At 40.3% G+C, this 11,776-nt stretch overlaps 1 protein-coding gene across 3 annotated transcripts; it reads right to left on the bottom strand.

Moving 5' to 3' along the window:
- Window positions 1-1,140: 1,140 nt before the first annotated feature.
- LOC115153537 (sphingomyelin synthase-related protein 1) lies at window positions 1,141-11,035 on the bottom strand. 3 transcript variants are annotated; one of them, XM_029699080.1, is made up of 7 exons: window positions 10,868-11,035; window positions 7,825-8,412; window positions 6,070-6,165; window positions 5,581-5,698; window positions 5,233-5,383; window positions 3,784-4,139; window positions 1,141-3,742 (listed from the first exon to the last, which is right to left on the bottom strand). In XM_029699080.1, exons 2-6 carry the CDS (start codon window positions 8,391-8,393, stop codon window positions 3,832-3,834), a joined length of 1,242 nt encoding a protein of 413 aa, XP_029554940.1. In that variant the 5' UTR covers window positions 8,394-8,412; window positions 10,868-11,035; the 3' UTR covers window positions 1,141-3,742; window positions 3,784-3,831. The 3 variants fall into 3 exon arrangements, with proteins under 3 accessions (XP_029554940.1, XP_029554939.1, XP_029554941.1); XM_029699079.1 differs by having other exon boundaries at window positions 1,141-4,139; XM_029699081.1 differs by lacking the exon at window positions 10,868-11,035 and adding an exon at window positions 8,923-9,099 and having other exon boundaries at window positions 1,141-4,139.
- Window positions 11,036-11,776: the final 741 nt, after the last annotated feature.

Raw genomic sequence — 11,776 nt, 5'->3', positions numbered from 1 at the left:
CAGCAACTAGCCCAGACGAGCTAGCTAACGACATGTCATTGAGCTGGCACCAGTTGTCCCCCGACCCAGCTCGAATTTGCTCCTAAATTTAAGTGCCAGTGGAAGCGGGGCTTTTAGGACAACGTTCATAATTTTGAATATTGTTTTAGTTCTATACATTCAGAATAGCATTGTTGAAATATTCACAGTGTTATGTTAATGGTAAGCTAACCTGGCTGCCATAGAATGTTGAAGTGTAATGTAAACGCTTCATAATGCACAAACCGCATTGTCCCAACTCTCTAAATATATGGCTCTCTGCATGTACACGTTTTTATAAACTTTATTTCAACTAGGAGTCCCACTGAGTCCAAGGTGTCTTTTGCAAGGGAGCCCTGCATCTTACATGATAGGTCTATATTAATCATTTAATAATATATAAATAGCTATTTAAATATATTAAAGTATTTCTGGTAAAGCAGTCAGATTTTGTCTGTACAGTTAGTTTCAGGATGTTTGTATTTTGTTCACAGCGGGATTACTATAACTGGGGTCAGAAACACTTCAAGAAACCTGAACTAACGTTAGATATCTAGATAAACTACCAGCATTCTGCAAGGCAAGGAATTAGAGTAGATGTGAGATCAGATATTAAACATTGTTCTGAGAATGACAACTGTGCTAGCTGAGTGCTAGCAAACTAGCTTGATGAGTGTCGTTGGAAAACTCTTCTGGTGGCCAAAACAGAAACAGGTGTTCTAGCTAACTAAACAATACACAGTGTTACACTGAATCAGCACTTTGACCTCAGAGAAGTCAGAGAACTTGACCTGAAGTGACATTAACTAAGCTAATGAGATCAGGATGAACACACATGCTTTTTTTCCCTAGCAGAGACCTGACATGTAAACTCAGTCATGTAAGTATGTTAAATCGTGTAGCTAACTGAATTACTGCCTTGCACACATCCTTACACACTGGGCTCCGGGGTGACTTTTCACGAAGTACAGTTCTTGGATCAGCTTCCCCTCCCCAATACTAACCTTAACCATTAGTGGGGGAAATGCTAAACTGATCCAAGATCAGTATCTAGGGCAATTTCACCCTACTCTCACTCCAAACCCTTCTCGATTGAAGAATCACATCCAAGACGACAGACCCTTGATTTCTACCGTTTAATAATGGTAAAGATTGATTAACCCAATACAACCACACTGGCTGTTATTGCTACATTTTCATTACATTGGTAGTCAATTACTGTATCTTGAAGATCAGTAACATACCGTTATAACCACACCAGTGATAAGGATTAGTAACATTTTATTAGGGGGGGGGGTTAAAAGTGACAAGTAAGAACAAATTCAAGAGAGAAAAGCCATCATTCATAAGTATGTATCTAACATCTTAGCAGAAAACGATGAATTTGCAGCTAGCTACCTAGCTAGCATGCACATGAGCTGGCATTACTCAAACCAAAAGATTTATGCATTAGGAACTAGTTGGAATTATAAGAAAGATGGGGGGAAAAGGTAAAGACTCAACCAGTAACGGGTTACAATCTAGGCCTGGTAGTACTAGTAACTATTCCACAGCTGAAATTCCAAATAAAACATGATGGGATGGATATAGAACAAAACCCACTGGACTCAAACTGATTGAAACAACATTGTTTCTACGCCATTTCAATAAAAACATTCAATGTGATGACGTTGAATCACCGTGGAAAACTGATTGGATTTGTAAAAAGTTATCAAACGTGACGGAATTTCAGGAACTGTATAATTGTTTTATTTCATGTTAGTCGACAACGCAATCAAATGTAAATCATAACTAGATGTTGAACTCACGTTTGTGCCCAGTGGGAAGTAATACTTCATTGTTTTACAAATATGTACTAAGTGGGTTGTAACCAATACCATCAATGGCAGTTTCGGACCTGATTTGAGTAACTGTGGGGGACTTTGTGATGGTTTGCATTTGTTTTAAATGATTTGGGTGAAAGGGTGATTCTGAAATAAATCCTATACATAAAAGCACATTGTGTTTCAAACAAATATAGTTCCGCACAACTGTAAACATATTCCTGCTTAAGTGCATGTTGCAATAACCTTTTAGTACATCAAATACCTATAAAAAAAATGGTATTTACATATACCAAATGAAATAAATTAAGATGCAGTCAAAATTAAGTCCAAGGGATCTGTGGAAGAAGTAAAAATACACATTTTTTCAATTACTTTGTAGGGATTGTTATCCTTGTATGTTATTCTTATCGTGAATCTTGGTCAATTACTAAATTACCATTTTACAAGCTAGTACAAAACTCAACATTTGAGATATGCATTTCGTACACAGACAATGTTACTATAACAACTAAAGCTATTGGCAAATGGAATGGTATTTAAAACAATTGTTCACCATTTTCCATTCCATAGTTTTGGCTGCTTTTTGCGATCTCCTAAGTAACGACCCTGGTTACGATAAGGTCTAGTTAGGACAAGGCAGGATAATAACTGAACAATACAAATATTATAAAGGAAACCAAAACAGTTCATTTCAAAATGAGCCATGAATGACTCATTCAGCATTCTAGTAATACTGTCAATACCACAATCGTGTCTTAAGGAATGCAGAAGCTTTACACACTACCTAAAGAAACAATGGCAAACAAGTAACAAGCCCGATCACAACATCTTGAACTATGATATTGCTATACATAAATTCAGCAACAGTATCATCTGTGACGTTTTGATATTGCCTTTAAGGTGGTCCATACTTGTATTAGAACTAGAGTCCAGATAAAACATTGAAAGAAACATGTCAGTAATATTATGAAAAGTGCCCTAACTTCTCAGGATATCTAGTGAACACACAAGAGCCTATTTCACTTTAACGCTATTGAATTTTAGATTTCAACAAACTTTACTGACTTAAAATAAAGTGTTTGGTTACAATAGGCTGCCTGAGAATTCTGCTTTTATGTTTCCCCAAACCTATAGCTCGCCGTTACCCCCAATTTTCTATCAGGTTGCAAGTTAAGAGCTTTTAAGGCTCACACACACATTGCAACGAATGTGCATCTAGCGTTAGTCTGCCGATCATTCACATTTTTCAAGCGATTCTACATGTAAAATGAGTGTGCACTTGGTTTGCAAATTCTGTTGTGGTGCTAACTACTCCCGACCAGCAAACCCTATTGGTGTGTCTGAGCCCTTAAGCATTGAAATGGTAGCCTGGTAGTAGCAGATCAGTTTGTGCTTTAGTCAACTCCTCTGTCGAGTTTGTTGTCATGCCATAAACAGATTGTATAGCATAACAACAGAAGAGGCACTGACTAAAGCACATGTGCATCTGTAACCAGATTATTGATCTTGTGGCAAAAGTTGAGAGAAATTTACATTTAAAACTCATCCCTTTTCAAACGAAGAGAGAAAATTGATGAAAGGATGAGTCCCAAATGGCACCCTATTCCCTATGTAGTGCACCACTTTTGAACAGAGCCTTATGGGCCCTGGTCAAAAGTAGTGCATTACATGGGGAATAGGTTGTCAATTTAGACACAGGCCTTACTTTAATCCCTTTTAACAGGCTGACATGGGACAGAATATGAGGAGTCACATCTCAGTCTGTACCCGGTCACACCATGGCAAAAATAGGATCCCACAAGCCATCTCAGTTAGCAATCTCTTGTAGATATTGGAATATAAAGTTGATATCACATAACCACAGTTAGCAACTTCTTTCAGAGGGCAGTAGCAAAAATAGCACGACAGGGCTCAAAGTCACCAGTAGTGTCTATTAGATGAGATCAATGTCCTTGTGGCTGCATCGCAGACAGGTGTCCTCTACCACCTAGTACCCAATCATCCTCCTGATCATGGCGGGTTTAGAGAAGGGCCAGCCGTACTCGTTGGGCACAGGGCCGTTGACGTTGCATTCGAAGAAGGAGAACATGGGGAACCAGATGCGGGCCCTGCGACTCTGCTGGTAGGCCCTGGTGTTAGCCAGCGTGTGGTAGTACAGGAAAAGCCTGGTTGTGATGTAGAAAGCTATGAAGACGTCGATGGAGTAGTGTTCATGGGCCGCCAGGATAAAGAAGATCCCAAACAAGTTTAGGACCCAAGATAAGGTGTGGATGAAGTTCCAACCCCTCGGTGTGTCTGTTGATGTACACATAAAACCAGCCAATTGATAAGTTAGAAAGTTGAATTTCAGTTGGTGTCCCAAATGACACCCTATTCCCTTACATAGTGCACTACTTTGGACTAGAGCCCTATTGCCTCAAAAGTGCATTGAATGACATCTTTATTGATTCTGGTCTCAGCGTAGACCCATTATCTGTATGCGATTTTCAAATCAATCACACTTAATTTATAGAGAACATTTCTTACAGAGGAGGCATTTCAAAGTGCTTAACAAATAATACAATAAAAAGGTAAGAACATTAAAAACCTAATACATTTTCTAAAATGAGAGAAATTCTAATACAATAGTAAAACAATAATAAATTAACAGTGGACATGAGACTAATGAATTAAAATAAATAAGATGTATAGAATGTGATGAAATAGTATGGCTAAAAGCACACCAAGTAAAAGCACGGCTAAAAAGATTATACAGTAAAAAAGTTACTGTTTCTGAGGCCCCTCCACTCCGGTAGGCTGTTCTAAAGGCCAGGACCATAATGGCTAAAGGCAGCCTGACCTTTGGAACAACTAAAAGGCCAGACTGACTGGACACATATCTTAAAAGCATATCATACACGTATTCGGGTGCAAGGCCACATAGCGCTTTGAAAAGCTTTAAAAACGTTTTAAAATTAACTCTAAAACTAGCAGGCAACAAATTCAGGGACTTTAAAATAGGTGATATGTATGCTCTCCTTCTGGTCTTCGTTAGCACACATGCTGCAATTAAACAGTTTCAAATCTGTCAGTGGCTCAGTTGGTAGAGCATGGAGCTTGCAACGACAGGATCGTGGATCTGATTCCCACTGGGGTCACCCATTCGGAAAATGTATGCATGCATGACTAAGTCGCTTTGGACAAAAGCGTCAGGTAAATTGGCATATATTACTATACTGTAAGTGGTCTGGTCTTGATGCCCTTCATGCAGTTACAGCTAATGGACACATGATGGTAGCAAAGGGACAACACATGATGTACATAAGTTCTTCCCACTTACAGTCAATAACAGTTATTGTCTGCAACAGGTGACAGTGAAAGTAACAGTAAAATGATATGGAACACTTACATTCTGTCACAAAGAAGTTGAGCATGGTGATGACCACTGTGTGACCGCTGAACATGTAGTCACCACATGTGTGGACACCTGTGAGAGACATTCCAAATCCACTCCAGATGGCCAGAGCTCGATGCAGTTTTGCCCACATGTCACCATAAATCTGGGGGAAAGAGAAGTGTCACTATTGAGATTTTACCCTGCCGTGAGAAGAAAGAAAATTGATTCCCATAGTGTTTGTACAGTGCGGCCAGATAGTATCTATAAAAAGCTACACGTGTGTGTGTGTTATGATGAGATCATCCTCAACCTGGAGGAAATGCTGATGTGTGTGTGCACATGTGCATGGAGCTGTAGTACCTTTCCTGAGCACTGCAGGTGCTGTCCTGGCACTGACAGGGAGGTGACGAACATGGTGATGCAACGCAGCATGAACACTGTCCCCATGAGGCTGCACAGGCGCCGCAGCAGAACTGACCTTCAGCAGAGCAGACGTTACACATGAACTAGACCAGTGGTTTTCAAACCTCTCCTCTGGGACCCCTGCAAGTTTCACAACTTTGTTGTAGCCCTGAACTAAACTCACTGACTCAAGTAGTCAAAAGGCATAATAATTAGTTGATCATTTTGTGTGCTAGCTCTGGAATAGTTCAAATAAATGGAACAGGTGGGTGTCCCTAAGGAGAAGCACAAATGTTTTTTGTTTTTTTTTAAACCCTGGACGAGGTAAAACATTCTACAATTCTATTCATTTCATGGTGAAATTCTAGATACTAGTTTAAATAATGTCTAGGCTATAGGTGTGACGAACATATTTCCCTATGGACCAGTCAGTAGCCAGTACTCTACCTGTGCTTGTGCAGCAGCAGAACTAGCAGCCAGATATTACACAGGATCACTCCACATGCCTCTGCCATGGCAAAGGCCCATGGTATTCTAGGTACACTGTTAAGAGAAAGAAATGGTTATTGGCTAATCTACTTAGACGCAAGCTGCCTGGTATTGAGCATTTTGATTATTTTCCCAGGCTTGGCTAATGTTTATGAAGTATCACAACCATTAACAGATAATAGCCAATAATAATAATAAGAAGAAGAATATTACGCTATCAACATTCAATATGACTTCATTGGAAAAACAAAATAGCCTAGTAGATGCAAACAGCAAGCCTAATCCAGTGCAACTGGAAAAACACACCTGACAAACCTGCACGAGGTTAAGGCAAACGGCAAGCCGCCTCTCGATTGCAAAGATAAGCCTCTATGTCAGGTATGACAACCTGCAACTCTGCCAGTCAGATGATAAACGCAGGGAGCCTAGGGCAACATTTAGCCTAGTTGCTGCTTTCTCATTTAATTGTTTATTTTATTTAACCTTTATTAACTAGGCAAGTCAGTTAAGAATAAATTCTTATTTACAATGGCAGCCTACCCCGGCCAAAACCTAACCCGAACAACGCTGGGCCAATTGTGTGCCGCTCTATGGAACTCCCAATCACGGCCGGTTGTGATACAGCCTGGAATCGAACCAGGGTATGTGGTGACGCCTCTAGCACTGAGATGCAGTGCCTTAGACCGCTGCGCCACTCGGGAGCCCACATGGTATAGAGAAGACGGACCCACTGGTTGCCCTCTAGGTTACAGAGAGCTGGTAGTCCCAAACTACCAGGTGTGAAACAGGGAAGTGACTCAGGATATGCTAATTTGGTATAGAGCAGACTGAACTTACTCTATTAAATTAATCAAAACAGGAACATTTTACATTTGGCTCAAAATTCAAAAAGAAATTATCTTAACAGAGATAAATGTCCTCCTGTGTGCTACATATATTCCAAGCCCTCTGACACTCCTATCAGAACACAGCAAAATCAGTCTACTTGAACAGAGCAATACTCAATCATGAGGCATCAAAGCCAAAGGAACTGAATAATATTAAGAAATGCTATAGCTGGAAGGAATGTAGTGTGGAAACCTACCAAAAAACAAGCCCACTCATCTTGCCAACAGTAATCTGAAACGTTATCACACCATGAGTAAGTCCAACTACACTCTCAGTTAGAACAAGCTGGATATTCAAGTCCTGTGTGGCTCAGTTGGTAGAGCATGGTGCTTGCAAAGCCAGGGTTGTGGGTTCGATTCCCACGAGGGACCAGTACAAATAAAGTATGAAAATGTATGCACTATCAGTTCCACTGGATAAGAGTGTCTGCTAAATGACTGAAATTGTCAAGAGCAATGGGAGTCATCATGAACAAAAGGTCAAGCAAGCAATCTACTCAAAGTAGGAGAATTCAAGAAAACCGTTAATGGCAGGGCATGCAATTTAGATTCATAACAGGCTATGGTTGTGTCCCAAATGGCACTCTATGCCTGTATAGGTGAAACACTGGACACCATTGCAAAAACAAACAAGAGTTCATATTGGACAAATTCAAGTAGCATAAGTTCAGTTTGCTTGTTTGGTTCCTAGTAAAATGTTATCACCACAGCATCAGTTATGTTGACATTCGAAACAGAGGTGTTTGCTGAACAATCACAAGCTCAAGTAGGTCTACATATACATTACTTAGGATGTGGGGGAACAGCATGATCAACAGCAACCCACCTGTCTAAGAAAATGTCTGGCAAGGGCGGGTAGGTGCGCATGTCCGGCACCCTCTCGTGCACGATCACCATGACGAAGGAGGTAAATCCAAACACGAACACAACATAGATGGCACTAAGCGCTGTCTTCCAGTACTCAGGGTCCAGCCTCCTGCTCCCTCCATGCTTGTACTTCCCATTTGTATACTGAAGATACTGCTCTCCAACCGGTGCAGTGTCTGTGTTAGAGTTATCACACTCTCTACTGGAGTCTCCATTGCAGTGCCAGTCCCCACCGCCACCCTGAGGGGAGTGTCCGTCGAACGGGACCCCCAGCTCCTCCAGGATGTCCAGGTTTTGTTTCTGCAGCTTGCGGAGGGACACCATCAGCCTCTTGATGTCCCCCAGCACCTTGAGCTCAAGCGGGGGAGAGCGTAGGTCATACTCGCTGAGGGTGAGTAAGGACATGCCATCCAGACGGTGCTTGTTGCACAGCAGGTCTACATAGTGGCAGAAGCCCTCGTCCTTCAGCCACTTGGCTACATGCTTGGTGGTCCACTGTCGGATGTTCAACTGGGTGCTGCTAGACATCTCCAGTTCACTCTGAAAACTGTAAAAAACAAACAGAAGATTAATCTTGACTCCAAGAACCAAATCTCACATGTGCCCTGTCACGGGATAAATGCATATCACGTGAAAAGATATGAGGAATAAAAAAGGAAGTCCCCAAAACTATTGTAGCAGTCGGTACCCGGTACTTTTACGAAAGAGAAAACACTGCAACACTGTGTCATTACATAGAGAACTAGTCATCCACCATTTCCACTGAATCAGCATTTCAGAAATACTGTTGGTTCCCTATAAAGCCAAGCAAGACTTCAACATGAGTCAATTCAAATTATGTCACATAAAAAAATATTTAGAAAATATTTACTAAATAAATTATAGTAAAAAATGTTAACGAACACAATAAAATAACAATAACGAGGCTATATACAGGGGGTACCGGTAACGAGTCAATGTGCGGGGGTACAAGTTAGTCGAGGTAATTTGTAAAGTGACTATCCTAAGATAATAAACAGTGAGTAGCAGAAATATCACTGACAAAAGAGGCACATACTATCCATTGCTTCAAGACAAACTTCACCTTCTCTTCCCATCTGGTTGTTAAATTGTGGTCACTAAAAACTATTTTCCACTGAAACGTATATGCTCCTAAGAAAGCCTAGCCTACAGTACACAGACTTCAACTTATGTACTTATCTACCTATATCCCTCATGTACAGAAACTGTGAGTCAAGCAGATATTGATGACAGACAAAGGAACAGAAACAGTTGCTTAATCTTGAGAGGCACACCCTCCATTATTCCATTGTGGAATACCAGAGTTGTTACATATAGGGTAAAGAGCAACTTGAACTAGACTGCTTGCTTCTGTTTAGAGAACAGAGCAACCATCCATTACATTCTTTCAGTTGGGGCTGTGTGTCATAAGGACACATTTTTAAAAACTTCATAAAAAGACAGCCCAACAATGCTGAACAAAGAAAATCAAAGCAACATGCAACAATTTCAAAGATTTTGCTGAGTTACAGTTCATATAAGGAAATCAGTCAATTGAAATAAATTCATTTGACCCTAATCTATGGATTTCACATGACTGGGCAAAGGCCCACCCACTGGGGAGCCAGGCCCAGCCAATCAGAATGAGTTCTATATTACAGAAAGCATGATGGTACACTTACTACGTGCAAATGCTAAAAGAAAGGAACAAGGTGGGTAGATAACTAAGTGTATCATTGTAGCAAAGTATTTATAAACAAAAAAACAGATCTCTTAATCTTTTCGTTCATTTTTGTTCTATTATCTATACAATACAGGCATAAATGATTTTGGCCCAATAGGCCTGGCATATTCCCATGTTCAAGGAGCTTTCTATTTTGATTGGGTTATTTTGCCTAAAAACCTTTAGGCCTACCTATAGTTGTTTTTTGTGAGCATTTAGAGGTTTTTAGCGGAGCAGTTGGAAAGAGCACCACTCCATGAGCGGGATTTCCAACTGCTCAACTCCATCATAAATCATGGAGTTGGGCTAACTTGGCAGAGGACAGTGTTCTAGTGACACGAAGTACGATTCTTTTTTACTAACTCAGATCTTTTCGACTCCTTCATTTAAAATAACTAATCTTTCGACTCAGTTCGTTCATTTGGGTCCGATGAACTGAAAAGTAGAAATGGTAATGATTCTACAATTCTCTCGTTCACAATAAGGGGATTATTGGAGCTGTTATTTATGACAGACTTGTAAAACCGTGTTTTAAACAATGTACATTTTGTTGATTGTTAGGCATACAAATAAGATAATGTCTTGGAACATTTGTGGCCGCAACCAGACTAAATCGTGAACGACTTGACAGAACGCATTACTTCTCTGCAGTGAGGGTGATATGAACACAATATCGTTTGCGGGCTGCAGCAGCACCCCAAACGATTCGAGTTCGAGTTTGTTGAGCAGAGGATGTGTATGTTTTAGTTCTACAAAGCTGTGTCCATCATCATAACAATCAATTAATTCTTGAACCATGTATTTGTATTCTCTGCCTGCACATCACTACTCTGTACAGTGTCCCTGGCAATACAAACTGTCCCCATGTGATGGTATTTCCACTTAAGTATTGCACCCATTAAACGCAATACAGATAACTTGTGGGCTTTTAACTATCAAATATCAAATACACAATACACAGAGAATGATGGTGACATCTCTGGCAACAGCCTAGTCTTTAGCAGGCCAGGCAGGGATGACGGTGGCTACAGTAGTTAGCTGATACAGCTGAGGACTTTCGTTAACTGACATTAGCTAGCTAGATAGTTCGCTAACTACACGACTGACTGATATACCAGTAAGCTTGCTGTGTAGCTACCTAAAAATATGCGCAACACATTTCCATGCTCAGAATACATTAGCTAGCAACAAAGCGTACATTCAGGCATAGCGTACCAGTTGGCTAGCATGCTAACGTTAGGCTGATACGTTAGCTAGTAATCTAGCAGTAAATACTCACCAGAATTCAGATTCAACTTTTAGCTGCCGCGGCGAGTAATATGACTAGCTATATGGCATCTCACTTGAATCTGACGAAGCTATAGTTACGTTTAGTGCAATAAGAGGATTGAGGCAAATCATTTCGCCCGGCTGCTGATTATAGTATCTGCTTTACTGTTGACATTACCAAAAAGGAGCGACGACCGTAAATACTAGAAGAGCCGCGCACAGGCGGGCTAGTCAGTTTACTTGTACTATGACCTCTACTGGTGAAATTACAGTATCGTTATGCAAAGCACAGTAAGTAGTCCAATGCATTGTTTATGACCCATAAAAATAACATATAACATAATGTAGAATATATACAAATTTGGCGAGTCACTCACTGTAGCCGACCTTAGCTCTATGTAAAGTTGCAAGACATACATAAGATTTAAGACATAGGTCTCAGTTTAACTACACAAACAGACATAAATCAGGTCATTTTAATTTTAGACTGAGGGGAAGGAATGACACCTGTTCCTGTCACTATACACAGGCCTATCTAAAGCCTCAACTAGGCTAATTACCACCCTACAACATCAGAAAATGAAGAGGAAAGATAGTTAATATCTCATAGGAGCCCATTTTACCACAGTGTTGAAATTGTGCCTTTTAAAATATTTTCTATTGAATCTTATTTAAAGCTCTCACAATGTCTAAAAGGGGCATTTCATTGCACTGTGTACACTACACTGTAGCCTGTGCATATGACAAATAAACATTGATTTGTATGTCGATTGTGCGGTACCAGGGGTACCAGTATCGCACATTGACTCGGTACTGGTATATAGCCTCGTTATTGTTATTTTATTGTTGCTCTTGAATTTTTTACTTTAGTTTATTTAGTAAATCTTTTTCTTAAAACTGCATTGTTGGTTAATTAAGT

This window comes from Salmo trutta, chromosome 18 (assembly GCF_901001165.1).
Source record: "Salmo trutta chromosome 18, fSalTru1.1, whole genome shotgun sequence".
In the NCBI taxonomy this organism is placed as follows: Eukaryota; Metazoa; Chordata; class Actinopteri; order Salmoniformes; family Salmonidae; genus Salmo; species Salmo trutta.
The sequence above is the reverse complement of the archived record's forward strand: the minus strand, read 5'-3'. Positions and strand labels throughout refer to the sequence as shown.